At 46.1% G+C, this 14,433-nt stretch overlaps 1 protein-coding gene across 1 annotated transcript; it reads left to right on the top strand.

The window, feature by feature from the left end:
- The first annotated feature begins 258 nt into the window (after positions 1 to 258).
- Positions 259 to 11,045, top strand: LOC130475497 (membrane-spanning 4-domains subfamily A member 4A-like). Its single transcript, XM_056847287.1, has 6 exons — positions 259 to 369; positions 1,385 to 1,501; positions 4,651 to 4,707; positions 6,577 to 6,756; positions 7,207 to 7,326; positions 10,986 to 11,045. The coding sequence occupies exons 1-6, from the start codon at positions 259 to 261 to the stop codon at positions 11,043 to 11,045; spliced, it is 645 nt and encodes a 214-aa protein (XP_056703265.1).
- Positions 11,046 to 14,433: the final 3,388 nt, after the last annotated feature.

A 14,433-nucleotide genomic window follows, 5' to 3' on the forward strand; every position in this document is an offset into this window, starting at 1 on the left:
TCTCCCACATTACCTCCTACTTGATCCTTAGCTGGAGATGCTGGGGATTGGATCTGGGACCTTCAGCGTGAGAAGCACTCTTCCACTGAACCACAGCCAGCTCGGGAGGGGGTCTGCCTATTTTTGGAGGAGCTCCTATTCAGACAGGGATGATTTGCTCTGATTTCTGCCTCTCCATCTCCTTGATAGCTTCTGCCTTCAAATACCTGGCCCGGATCGTGACTGCAGTCGCCGACAGACGTCTCCTCAGGGGCCACCATGGACCTCAGGAGCTCTGAGGCGCTCAAATCCTTCTCAAGCAGCAATGGAGCACCTTCTGCGTCTCGATCGCTGAAGAAGTTCTACAGGGGGGAGCCGATGGCTCTGGGGGTGAGTACAAAGTGTGGGGTGAGAGTTCATGCATTTAGGGCATTTAGATGCTGTCTCTCCAGAGTCCTGCTTGAGGCAGCTTACCAGTAAAACCATAAAATCATAAACACATCAGTCATGGCCAATACAAAAACAAAATAAGCAATTTAAAGCATGAAATAACCATTGACTGTAACAAAATAACCAAATGGCTCTAAGAAAAGGAATGAAACAAGCAGTAATTAACTAATGATGATATGCCATAATTTGCCACCAAGATAACTAAATCACCCATGAGCGCCAAATATTTTCCCACAGGGGTAGGCCTTCCATTTGCATTTCTGAATGATTGACTGTCTTGTCTCCTTCCAATCATTTTCTGCAAGGGTGGAATAATTCTTCCATGTCTCTGCACCTGATTCAGTTGAATTATTCTATTGTTCCTGATGCAAGGAGATTGCAGAATTCCCTGTTCCCAGGGAAATCTAGATGGTGACTCCTCATCTTCTAGATGGTGGTTCCTGATGCAAGGAGATTGCAGCATTCCCTGTTCCCAGGGAAATCTGGATGGTGGATCTCTGTATGAATTCCTGCTCTGGGCTTGCTGCCTTCCAAAAAGGATCCATGCATAGAACAGAGACTCATGCAGAGGGGGTCTGCCATTGCCTGGCTCTGTTGTGTAGCGAGCCTGGATTTCCTTGGTGGGCTCCCATCCAAATATTAACCTGGGCTGACCTTGCTTGGCTTCTGAGATCTGACAAGGTTGGGCTAGGCTGGGCCACCCAGGTCAGGGTTAAAAGCAGTGTGGGTGAGTCAAATGCCAATTTCTAACCAGTAATGTTTTTATTCTCCTTATAATGACATTCCCAAACATGTTTCCAGGACTACAAATAGGCTTATCGTTGGCCCTGGATTTTTTACATGGCTGACACTCCATCCCAAATGTTCCATACGTTGGACGCATTTTGTTAGGAGTACAGTGGCGGTCCACCAACAAGCACTAAAGCTAACGCCCCGCTTGATCCTCTCTTGGCAGATCACTCAGCTATTCATCGGCATCCTGGAAATTGCTTTTGGGCTTGTGATAAGCTTGGTGAGCTCTCAAAATTTCATTTACATCCTTTTGCAGACACCGCATTGGACTGGAATCCTGGTAATTATGTGCACGTGGGAGTGGAAAGACCTGTCTGAAATGCCTTTGCTTCACAACTGGCCATGCTCCGCATCCTATGCCCTCCAACCAAGGGTAGTCCATGGGTTGCCAAAAGCTCGGCAAAGAAGGGGCAGCTGTAGCTGATAAAGGGTTTGAGGTGGAATCTTTGGCCCTTTAAGCTGTTTGGAGCAGGTATCTTATCCGGGAATTCCTGCATCTAAAGCCTTTTAGACTGATGGGGAGAATATGCCAGAGACTATTTGGAGTTCCATTAATGCCGATTTAGTCATGTCTACGTGCCTTTTCCCCCCTCACACCCAGCTTCCTTTCATGTTTGTTTTCTGTTGCCCAGTAGTAAAACAGTATACGCAAGTTGTCAGCAACTCTTTCAACAGGGCCATGCGTCTTCTTCACACGCAGATTGTACCCTGGCCATGTCTGTACCAAATGGCATTGCGGATCCCCCCCTCCAAATCCTGAATTTTCACTTTTTCCTCCATTAATTATGGGGTCATTTGCTGCTGTACTTGAACTCACATGAAACTGCCTTATCCTGAACCAGAACCTCAGTCCCTCAAAGTCAGTACTGTTGACTCAGACTGGCTGTGGCTCTCCAGCCTCTCAGGTAGAGGTCTTTCACATCCCCTACCACCCGGTCCTTTTTTGTGAACAGGAGATGCTGGGGACTGAACCTGGAACCTTCTGCATGCAAAGCAGAGGCTCTTCCACTGAGCCACCATGTCTCCTACTTCCACAGCTTCATTAAGCTCTCCTGTTTTAAACTGAAATCCTCCAACCTCCGGCCATAAGCAACAACCCAAGATTTCATACATGTAGGCAAATGGAATCAATTTTTCTAGGCCTCGGACATTGCTAAACCATTGACAGACCACACACACACACCCCGCCACCTTAGAGGACACCCAAAAAAATACATGAAGCGGCCGTATACTTAGGCTTGCCAACCTGCAGGTGATAAAGCAAAATAAGCATCACGCTGTACTGTAATGAGAGTAACTCAACCAAATAAACAGCCCGCACGGTATCTTAAGCAAACACAAGAGTATTTACAACAATGGCAATAGGTAAGGAGCTACCTAACTAACTACCTAATAACATGCCTTGCATGTCTCAGAAATATTTCGCAGTCGCCTTGAATAAAGGTCAGAACGTTTCCAAGGAAGAAGATTTCTGAGACATGCAAGGCTGATGAAACCTCAGTTGGTGAAATGCAATTTAATACCTGGGATTTGCGTCCCTATATGCGGTCCTGAACAAACCTTTCCAGTGAATCCCACTAGACGCTTGACGTGACCCTTTTAAGAGATCCATGTTGACTTCGATACTACGAGTGGAACTGAAGATATTACCGTGCTTTTGAAGGCTTGTACAATCTGCACACAGCTTATTATCGTTTGTACCTACCACTGTTATTAGCCTGTTGTGGGACAATTTAGTGATATTGGGCGACAACGCATGGTCGCTTTATCCTCCTTTAATCCCTGTTTTAGCCAGGATCGAATGCACATTAGGTGAAACGCATGCATTCGATCCTGGCTGAATCCTGGGTGAAACAAGGATTAAAAAAGGATAAAGCGACCATGCGTTTTCGCCCAAAGAGTGAAATTTGTCCACTGTATATAGTTGTATATATTTTGTTCAGTACCTTCGTGTGTTTGTCCACATATTGCATGTTATTAGATAGTTAGTTAGGTAGTTCCTTAGCTATTGTCATTGTTGTAAATACACTTGTGTCTGCTTAAGATACCGTGTGTGCTGTTTATTTGGTGGAGCTAACCTCCAGGTGATGGCTGGAGATGTCCCGCTTTTACAACTCGTCTCCAGGCGATAGAAATCAGTTCCCCTGGAGAAAATGGCTACTTTGGAATTGAAGTCCCTCCCCTCTCCAAACCCCGCCCTCCTCAGACTCCACCCCCAAAATCTCCAGGTATTTCCGAACCCAGAACTGGCAACCCTATGTATACTGTGTCAATCATTGATCTGTCAAGGTCAGTTTTGTCTAACTGGCCACAGTCCTCCAGTTGCTCAGGCAGAGGTGTTTCATGTCACTGCCTGTTTATTTATTTATTTATTTGAAATATCTATTAACTGCCTTTCTGCCTTAGGGAGCTCACAATGTAAACAAAGCAAAATACATTAAAAATCACAATTTAAAACAACAATTTAAGACAGCCAAATTGAATTAACCAGCTGCCGTCCTAAATAAAACTATTTTCCACTGCCTGCTAACCACTGAAAGGCCAGGTGCCCTTCTATGGGGAAGTCGTTTCATAATGGTGGGGCTGCCACCGAAAAGGCCCTCTCATGTGTGCCCACCAGATGACCTTCTTTGATTGATGGGACAGTCAGGAGGGCATCTCCCGGTGATCTTAATTCCTGGGCAGGAATATCTGGGAGAAAACAGTCCTTTAGGCACCCTGATCCCAAACCATATAGGGCCTGAAAGGGCAAAACCAACCTACCTGATCCTTTACGCTGGAGATGCCTGGGATCGAACCGGAGACCTTCTGCATTCAAAGCTGATGCTCTCCCACTAAGCCCCTTTCCCCTGCCCAGGAAACTGAAATGATTTCCCCAGTTTCACCAGTCATACAAATACAATAGAAAGTAATTGATCAAAAGGATCACGAGAAGCCACAGTTTCAGCAGCATTTGTCAGAGTTGAGTGTATTTTGGGGGGTTGTGCTATTCAAGCATGGTATTCGGAAGTGGGTTCTTGATCACAGTACCGTGAGAGCTCCCAATGCAGTTAATTCAAGGAAGCAAATTTCAAGCTGTGAAAAGAAGTCAGGGAAGAAAATTTAGTCGAGGCTTGTGGGACATCGCTGCACACGTTCAAGCCCATTTTCACATTCACAAGGGACTAGAAACCTGCTTTAAACAAATGGGAACCAAGAGACCCGTGGGAAATTTGACCATTTGGCGACTTGCCAACGCTTCCTGTATGGACCTCCTGAGGTGGGTAGAACAGGGATTCTAGGCTTACTTCTCAGTTACGGGCTCTTGGGACGAGATGACCAGACGATTTCCTGTCCGAGAGGTTTAGCGGTTGAGAAGAAAAGTTGGCAGAGATACCAGACATGCTGATTCAGAGTTTGCTTTTGACTTCCTCCTTGTGTCTTCCGCAGTACATTATTTCTGGATCCTTGTCTGTGGCGGCTGCCAGGAAGCCCAGGATGCCCCTGGTAATGGACCTATTTGGGAATAATTGGGCTGGCGAGGGACAACATAAACTGGCCGATGGAAGATAATATTCTGGATTTTGGAAGGGTTCTTTTTCTTCCTTTTAAGGCATTTCCCTGTTTGTGACTTCAGCTTCCCTTTTATTTTACTTGCATTCACAGTCCTGGGGCCTCCCTGCTAATCGGTTTATGAGGCTAGTATGTACCTCTCTTTAGTGCATTTTGATCCCACCCACCCCGCGAGGAGTTCTGGGCAGCGTACGTGTTTCCCCCTTCCCCATTTTATCATCACCACAACCCTGTGGGGCAGGTGAGGCCAGGAGACTCATAGGGCAGCCTGTAAAGGGATGTTTTACTCCCTCGTCCAGTGAGAGAATCTGGACTAAACAGCTCCAGCCTGTTCAAAACATTTAGCGGCAGATAGCTCCAGAATCTGTCAGCCTTTCAATCTGATAATATCAACAATGTAGTTGTGAGTTTTGTTCTTTGAACTAAAACTGGCAAACTAGACTGAAAACCTTCCGAGGCCTTTCTCTTTTCATTGAAAAAAGAATAGTTCTCTTTATTAGGCTAGATGTTAGAAAATAGAGGCATGTGAAAATTAACCCCGCAGTTATTGTAAAAACAAGTGCTAAACTTATCAAAGTTCCTAGCATTTCTTAATCGTATTATTATAGAGAGTAATATTTTAAAGCAAACCACGTCTCTGGTTATTTTCACTACTTTCAGGGGTTTTTGTATAAAGCCAAGTTATACACACTCTGAAATCTCACCTAATCGTCTGCTGAGACTTCCATTGAGAAAAGTTAGATTTGCCTATCCCAATGGTGCATTTTTCTAGAAACATATCAGTCTTATCTTACTCTAAATCTCTTCTATTTTACTCATGTGATTCCTATTTAGGTAAGTAATTGGTTTTTAACTATGTGTGGTATAATTTACACAAAGCTCAATGCGCGGCGAGCTGGAAAAGGCAGGGCGCCAAGCATACGAGACGCGAGGCACGGAAACGCCTGTCCGGCTAGTGGGCGTTTTCGCCAAGATGTGGCTTCTTCAGTCGGATTCAGCCTTAATAGCACGAAATAACTTCCAAGGTAATGAATTATAGTCACCAAATTCTTCATCCTTCACGCATCCATTTAGAGTGCTCCTATTGATTCTCTGAAAAGAGGTGTTGGTGCATTGAGCTTTGTGTGCTTAGCGCCTTGCTTATTTCGGCTTGATACAATTATTGTACTTTATTGAAGATACGAACAGGCTCATTGTCAGCCTGGTGCTTGGACATTTTCGTACATTTTGACATTGACGTTCCTCTGTATAGTAGGCTCGCATGTTTGTTTGTTTGTGATGCACATTGTAAATGTACACTTGCATGTATGGTTTCCTTTGTTATAACTCTCACAATAGAATTTCGTATGTTTGAAAATTTGTTGTTTGTTATTTGGGTAAACTGTTTTTGAGAGTGTACTATATTTTCTACAACAATTACCTGGAGGTTGGTAACCCTACACTTGGGGGAAAGTAACTCTTTAGTGTGCACATAGAATAGTAAAAAAAAACACCACCAGGTTATGTTAGCCAGGAAATGAATGGATATTTTGGATGCTGCGTCTCTAAGCTCTTGAATGTATGATGACCATCCTGCCACTCTCACTTGTGATCAGAGATATGGTTCAATGGATTGCTTTTGCATTCAGAAAAAAATTGTTGACGCCAGGAGCTCACCACTGAGGGCTCCAAAGGCTGAGGGCCCCCCAAGAGGAGAGAGGGAGGAGGAATTAGAGCTGTAGTCAGAAGAAAGCAGAACTTCTTTGGTGGGAGGAAGGAACCGAGATCTCCTAAGGAAAGACCAGTTATGTTTACTTCCTGTAGGTGAAAGGCTCGCTGGCAATGAACATTGTGAGTGCCGTGGCAGCTGGCATCGGGATGGTGATCTCCTCCATTTCAATGACGTTTCAAAGGCCACCAGGAAGATACTATTCTAGTTGTGATTACTACCACAATGACACCAAAATTATTCAAGCTTGCCACGAATACAGGACTGTCCCTTACGTGAGTGTGCCTCAAAGGGAAGAAGGTCGTGGGCCAGTTTGTTGAGTCTAACAAAAGAGGAGGCGACGCAAGGTTCCCACTCCTTGGCGCGCCTCACCTTCTGAAAGATAAATGCTGTATCTGATCTTCTAATTCCCCCAATGAGTGAGTTTTCCCTCACAGTGTTTGGATGTCCGTGAGAGACAAAATTTGAGAGCCGGCTTTGGCTGGGGAGGGCGGGTTATAAATCACAAAATAAATAAATGAAAAGCGGTGGAGGTTGGCAAGAGATCCAGTGCTGCCAGATAGACCTTCCCCGCTTCTCCACCACTCTTAGAAGAACGGGGTCCCTGTCCCTTGATTTTCAGTACAGCCATCCATACTTCTTTAAATTGTGTTTGGGATGCTTATCTTTGCAATCAATGGAAAGGCAATTCCGTGTGGCTGATGTGTGTTTTGTTTCACCGGCAGCATACTTTGTATAATATAGTGGCCTTGCTTCTCACGCTCACCGTCCTAGAGTTCGTCATCGCCATCGTCTCTGCTGCCTTTGGGTGCGCCAGCGTGTGTCGGAACACCTACAGCGAAACGGTAATAGGGGGGGATCATGGTTACAAAACGAAAGCGGGGGTGGTGACCTGGGAAGGGGGGATTATTCTGCGATCCGTTGAAGGGGACGGGGTGGTCGAAACCCTATTCTGCATCAAGGATAGGATCTTAGTCCAGGTTGCCCTCAGCATTTGTTCTTTGCTTTCCACCTCTGAGCGCCCACCATTGAGTGAAGCAGATACGTAGGCAGAAGACATTGGTCTCACATGTGGACTTCCACAGCTCATTGCCCAACTCCGGAGTAGGCACGTTAGCATAATTTATTTCCAGCCTGCGATGGGTTCGTGCTTGTTTAGAGGACTCAGAGTGGCGAATCTGTTCCAGACAGATGGTGAAATGAGGACAACAAAGTTTGGAGCTGAAGAGGAAGTGTGTTTCTGGGGAAATATATAGGGTTGCCGACTCAGGGTTGAGAAATTACTGGAGATTTGGGGGCAGAGCCTGGGGAGGGCAAGGTTTGGGGAGGGGAGGGACCTCAGCAGGGCAAATTGCTGTTGAGTCCACCCTTCAAAGTAGCCATTTTCTTCCAGGAGAGCTCTGGAAAACATCTCTGTCATGTGGAGATGAATTGTATTTCCAGGGGATATCCAGGCCCCACCTTGAGGGTGACCTCCTTTGGGAATGAAGGAGTGTATGTGCTTATTAGGGTCTTTTACTTCTCCAAAATGCTCAGGGAAACAGGAAGAACCATACTGTGTGTGTTCAGTACACATGGAAACTTACTTCTGCTTTTTCTGATGCGTGAAACTGAAACTGGAAAATATAGACCTCTTTATGAAAAAAAAGTAGGGTGACTGTGAAAGTTTTAAAATTCCTTTGTGGCTCTGAGGTAGGGTTGCCAGGTCCCCCCTCTCCTCCAGTGGGAGGCTTTGGGGGCAGAGCACAAGGATTGCATGCACCGACGCGCACGCGCCACTTCCGGTTTACAACCGGAAGTACAGACCTCCTTCACTCACCTGGGGAGCCGATTTGGTGGCCCGGGTGGGAAGCGGGGCTGGGCCGGCCAGCTGAGTGTTGGGGTGGCTGGGGGCGGTGGCGGGAGCATCCTGGGGCCGGCGGGCAGATGGGAAGCCACTGCAGCACCTGTCCTTCCCTGCGGCGCCGTGTAATGGCGCCCAACACGTGCAGGGGCTGGGGCAGGGCTCTGCCGCACCTGCGCCATCCTCCTGCACTTCCTTGGCCCCGCCCAAGTTCTGTGCTGCGGTGTGCACGCTTGCCTGCCGACCCTCAGCTGGTAGGCGGGCAGAGGGGTTAATGGCCGGGGGTTTGCCTGCCACCACCGGGCACCTGGCAACCCTACTTTGAGGCCACCAGTTGGCCATCCCTGGTGCGGATCTTCCACTGCCATGACTGGAACAGATTGTATGGTTAAAAGTTGTACCAATGACCGTGGTCGATCTTCATATCATTACTTCTTCTGAGCCTGAGGGAGAGGGGCAGAAGACATGACCTGGAGTAGCATGACAGCAACCATAAGAAGAACCGTGGTGGGTTGAAGGTCCAGAAGGCCCAGAATCTTATTTCCCACAGATGCTTCTGGACTTACTGGGAGCAAAACAAGAAAGCATACATCCTCCCCTGCTGTTTTGCCCCACCTGCCCCACAAATGAGATTCTGCCTCTGACCATAGATATTCTGTTTACCCATCATGGCTAAGAGACATTGATACACCTTCATGGATTTTAAAGCCTTCTGATCCCCATTTAACTCCTTCTATGCTTGTTCTTGAAAGAACAAATTCCACAGTATAATTATGCATTGGGTAGGCCCAGTGAGGAAAAAGTTCTGTCTCTCCCCCTTCCCCCCTCCATGCATAATGATACACTTTACCTTTGCTTCCCTTCTCCTAGCTTTAGGGATCTCCCCCCCGCACACGACCGAATTAAAAATTCCAGGCATTTTTAGTGTTTTCTAACAATGAGTGGTCTGAGCCCCTGGTCATTTTAGTTTCCCTTTTCTGCAATTTTACCCAACGTTCGTTTTCTGTCTGTCTTTCTGCCTTTCTTTCTGCAATGAGGTTAGCGGAACTGAACACCACATTCCAAATGTGGCCACATTGTACAGTTACATAAAAAGCCTTATGATACAAGCTACTTTAGTTTGAATCCCTTTCCTAATCCCAAGGATGGAATTTGCCTTTTGCACCACCACTGCAAACTGTTTTCATTGACAGCCAGGATCTGGAGTTCTCTTTCCTGATGAGTTACCACCAGCTTACAGTTCATGTAAAGTCTGGGTCTTTGTGTTAATGTGTGCCACATAACACGTAATTATTTAAATCACATTTACCATTTTGTTTCCTGTTCAACCAGCAATGGTGGGTTTCCTTTGGAGCTCTCTGTTGTCCATTGGGTTGGGTTTTTTTTTTTTTTTTGGCAACTTGGATAATCCAGTACTATCTGCAAACTTGGCTACCTCACTGCTCAAACCAGACTACTGGCCGTTTATGGACAATTTCAGTCATGGGTCCCCCAACTTTGCTGAGCACATCATGGGCACTGTTAGAATGATGAGGACAGGTACTGAGCACCACCCCCAAATGGCCGACACGAGGGACTTGGCCAACCATGTGACGGCTACCATGGTAGGAGCTAATCACAGCCTGCCAAACATCCTCCTATGATGGAGGCAGCTCTTTCTGAATGGCTGGTCCCTGCAGACACAAAGGTGATGCCCCCTGGACTCTTCCAAAACACGTTCTAATCCAGTGAGGCAGAAGAAAGCCAAAGTAGGGTATTTGGTTTAGGGATGCAGTTGGAGATCAATGACTTCATTGGTGCTGGTTCTGGTCTCTGGGAGATTTCCATTTATATTTCCCTCTATTGTGTGTGCTTAACCTCCTATCCCTATGATTTAACCAATGCCATAGTTAGCAATCCACAGCAGGACCTGTCCTCCGATCCCTTGCCTGTTAAGTTTATTCATAGGGTTGCCAACCTCCAGGTAGTAGCTGGAGATCTCCTGCTATTACAACCAATCTCCAGCCGATAGAGATCAGTTCCCCTGGAGAAAACGGCCGCTTTGGCAATTGGACTCTTATGGCATTGAAGTCCCTCCCCTCCCCAAACCCCACCCTCCTCAGGCTCTGCCCCCAAATCCTTCTGCCAGTGGCAAAGAGGGACCTGGCAACGCTATTTATTCAGGAGTCTTTGGTGAGGTTCTGCGTCAAGCTGTTCCCATTACTGCTAGATCCCCTGTCTGCCTGAAGTTTGGTGAGACCTGATTGCCCTTTCCAGAAGCCATTCTTGTTCTTCTGCATGCTTAATTCTCTTTTTAACGTGACTTTCCAGAAACTTTGCTCATAACTGGCATTATAAAGAGAGTTGTACATTACTACCTCTTTTATTCGATTGTTATCTTGTTTTATAATGCATTGTCCTCTATTTTTTTTTATCATCCAGAGGCTGAGTTGCTTAGGATATATCTCGCCCTGTTTTCTTTATTCCAGGGTCTTTCTAACTTTGCAGTCAGCTTTGTGTCTCAGTGAGAAATGCAGACAATAAGCACTGTAAATAAATAATTTCCTTGATAACCAAGGAGGCAGTAACTGCATTGCCACTCCACATGGTGCAGAAGCCAGCTCTAAGTATCCATAACCTTCCTCTCATCTTTCTTTTTTTGTGGGGGGGTCTTTTTTTCAGACTATAGTGATTTTTCAGAACACTGCCGAGGCAAGCCCTCCTCCTCTGCCAGCTTCTTAAAAGCCTTCTTTAACTCCACCCACCCGGATGGCAGTCTCTTGCTGCATTTTCAGTTGGCTGACTACATAAGAACAGAAGAAAAGCCCTGCTGGATCAGACCAAGGCCCATCAAGTCCAGCAGTCTGCTCACACAGTGGCCAACCAGGTGCCTCTAGGAAGCCCACAAGCAAGAGGAGTGCAGCAGCACCATCCTGCTGTGTTCCACAGCAACTAATATGTTCGGCACGCTTCTCTGACCATGGAGAGAATAAGTATGCATCATGACTAGTATCCATTTTAACTAGTAGCCATAAATAGCCCTCTCCTTCATGAACTTGTCCATTCCCCTCTTAAAGCCTTCCAAGTTGGCAGCCATCACCACATCCTGAGGCAGGGAGTTTCACAATTTAACTATGTGTTATGCGTTAATTTCGCGTTATGCGAAAAAAATACTTCCTTTTATCAGTTTTGAATCTCTCACCCTCCAGCTTCAGCAGATGACCCTGTGTTCTAGTATTGTGAGAGAGGGAGAAAAGCTTCTCCCAGTCCACTCTCTCCAAACCATGCATAATTTTATAGATCTATCATGTCTCCCCTTAACCGCCTTCTTTCCAAGCTAAACAGCCCTAAGCGTCTTAACCACTCCCCATAGGACAGTTGCTCTAGTCCCCTGACCATTTTGGTTGCTCTTTTCTGCACCTTCTCAGGCTGCAATATCCTTTTTTAGGTGTGGTGACCAGAACTGTACACAATATTCCGAGTGTGGTCTCACCATAGATTTGTACAAGGGCAGTATGATATCAGCAGTTTTATTCTCTATTCCTCGTCTAATTATGGCCAGCATGGAATTTGCCTTTTATATACCCAAAAGAAGACAACCCTAAATTTAAGATGACCCTTCCCCCAGAAAAAAAAAATGTTATAAGCAGCATGTATATACTAACCATGCCGTGATCTGGATGGCTCAGGATAGCTCGACCTCATCAGATCTTGGAAGCTAAGCAGGGTCGGTCCTGATTAGTACTTGGATTGGAGACCACCAAAGAAATCTAGGGTTCTTCTACAGAGGCAGGCAATGGCAAACCACCTCTGAAGTGTCTTGCTTTGAAAACTATGTGGTCACTATGAGGCAGCTGTGACTTGATGGTGTTTTCTACCACCACCCAGCCCTGACCTGGATGCCCTAGACTGGCCTGATCTTGTGATGTCTTGTGATGTCTCGGAAGCTAAGCAGAGTCAGCCCTGGCTCGTACTTGGATGGGAGGCCACCGAGGAAGTCTATGGCTGCTACACGGAGGCAAGCAATGGCAAACGCATCTCTTTGTCTCTGACCTTGAAAACCGTATGAAGTCACCAAAAGTTGGCTGTGACTCGACAGCACTTTCCACCACGACTACATGAAAAAAAATCTTAAATCGGGTTGCTACAAGGACGTTGGTGCTTAAAAACTCCCCAGCGAGATTAAGGACCCCTCTGATGACTTCGGGTTGTTGTTTTGACTATGCATGCCGTTTCCAACCATCAGAGGTCGCCTCGCTCTCCCCCTGTGTTTCCCTGCGTTTTGCCTGTGTTTTGAGGGACCTGTTTTATTTCAAAATTGAAAATGCAGGCAAAACGTGGGGAAAGGAAGGGGGGAGAGCAAGGCGACCTCTGACGGTCCGAAATGGTATGCATAATCAAAACAAAGACCCAAAGTCATCGGAGAAGCGACACAAGGGAAACAGCCATGCATAAAAGGCCTTAGCCAGCCTGGGAACCCGTCCTTGGAAAGAGGCCAGTGTGGGAGGGTACCTAGTGATGGAATTGGCAATGTCTAGCGTGCAAAGGAACGAGAAGAGGACCTTGCAGGAAGCAACAATTGGGCAGTTAGATAAGACAGTAAGGTTAGAAGAAGAAGAGAAGATTTGGCTTTTATACCCCATTTTTTTCTCTACCTTTAAGGAGTCTCAAAGCAGCTTGCAATCCCCTTCCCTCCCCACAACGGGCATTTTGTGTGGTTGTGGGGCTGAGGGAGTTCAGAGAGAACTGTGAGCGGCCCAAGGTCACCCAGCAGGCTTCAGTTGTAGGGAAACAAACCCAGTTCACTAGATTAGAGTCTCCGAGTCATGTGGAGGAGTGGGGAATCAAACCCTGTTCTTCAGATTAGAGTCTGCCGCTCTTAACCACTACACCACACTGGCTCTCTTAGGGACCTTCCATCCTTTCAAGTGTCACCTCTTGACTGTCCTCAGACTCTTATTCTTAGGGGCAATTTCCTGCTTCTCCTTGGAAGTTATCTCTCTGCTCTCAGCTAGTTAGGTAGTTAAGAGACTGTCTCTGTCTCTTTCCTTTACTATCTATGATGTAGTTCCTAAATAAACATTTATCTAGGCCTTAATCAAATTGTGTTAATTCCAGTGTGAGACTTGCACTCTGCCAACAAACAACACCTGCAAATAGCAGCACATAGATACATTCGGAGTGGGAACTTTCATGCACCAAAACACACAAACAGCCATATTAGTGATGAAGAGGGCAGAAACAAAGTTTTGCCTTGATGTCTTCTGTCCAGGACCCAGTCTTCCACCTGTGAATAAAAATATACAACAATTCAGTTAGAGCAGGGGTTCTCAACAGGGGGGGGGGAATTCCCCCGCAGGGAGGAATTTTAGGGTTCGGGGGGGGGGGGGAATTGGGACCACTATTCAGCGAAAGTGTGATGCCCTGTAAATTATGTACAATCTGTAAAACTAGTTTGTTTTTAATTTAATCTGCTACATTCAATGAAGTTTATGACTATGTTGGGAAGGGGGGGAATTATATTCTGAACAATCGTGAAAGGGAGGAATGGAGCACAAAAGGTTGAGAACCCCTGGGTTAGAGCTTTCACAACATCATAAAATGGAATGTCTCAGACCCATAGAAAGGGTCTGCGGTTCACTTTGTGTATAAGGCCGGTAGATCTTTTCCAATTCTATTATCTATGAGGGAAATGCAACTTCAATTGAGTTAGATATGCAGTAATTCAGAAAACAAACACATCATAATAAATCTATTTGTGAAACAGTAATATAAAGTATATTTCAAATTAAAGAATAGCCCTGATGGGGGGCAGTCTTGCTCTAATCCATCTTTACAAAGGCAGACTGGACAAAAGACACGTAGACCATTTATGCAGGGGTATTTAGTTTGTTGCAATCCCCGCTGGACTGCTTCGAGGCTTCCTTTGCATTAGTCATGATTTTACCCACCTTTAGAAGTCACTTTGCTCCCGCCTCGTTCTTCCCCCGCAGTTCTAGGTTGCTGTTTTATAACAAGTTCAAGGCAAATCCCCGCCATTTCCATGCATAGGCCTAACTTCAGGTTTCTCTCTCCCCATGCCCATTCTGGCTTCTCTCTCCCACATGTCTGTCCCATCCAATCCCTTCCC

The sequence above is a fragment of the Euleptes europaea genome, chromosome 3, assembly GCF_029931775.1.
Source record: "Euleptes europaea isolate rEulEur1 chromosome 3, rEulEur1.hap1, whole genome shotgun sequence".
NCBI classification, from domain to species: domain Eukaryota; kingdom Metazoa; phylum Chordata; class Lepidosauria; order Squamata; family Sphaerodactylidae; genus Euleptes; species Euleptes europaea.

Excerpts from the sequence above, each read along its gene's own strand:
- LOC130475497 (XM_056847287.1), top strand. The coding sequence starts at position 259 with ATGGACCTCAGGAGCTCTGAGGCGCTCAAATCCTTCTCAAGCAGCAAT. Across the intron at positions 1,502-4,650 it reads CGCATTGGACTGGAATCCTG|TACATTATTTCTGGATCCTT; the intron begins GTAATTATGTGC and ends TGTCTTCCGCAG. Across the intron at positions 6,757-7,206 it reads AATACAGGACTGTCCCTTAC|CATACTTTGTATAATATAGT; the intron begins GTGAGTGTGCCT and ends TTTCACCGGCAG.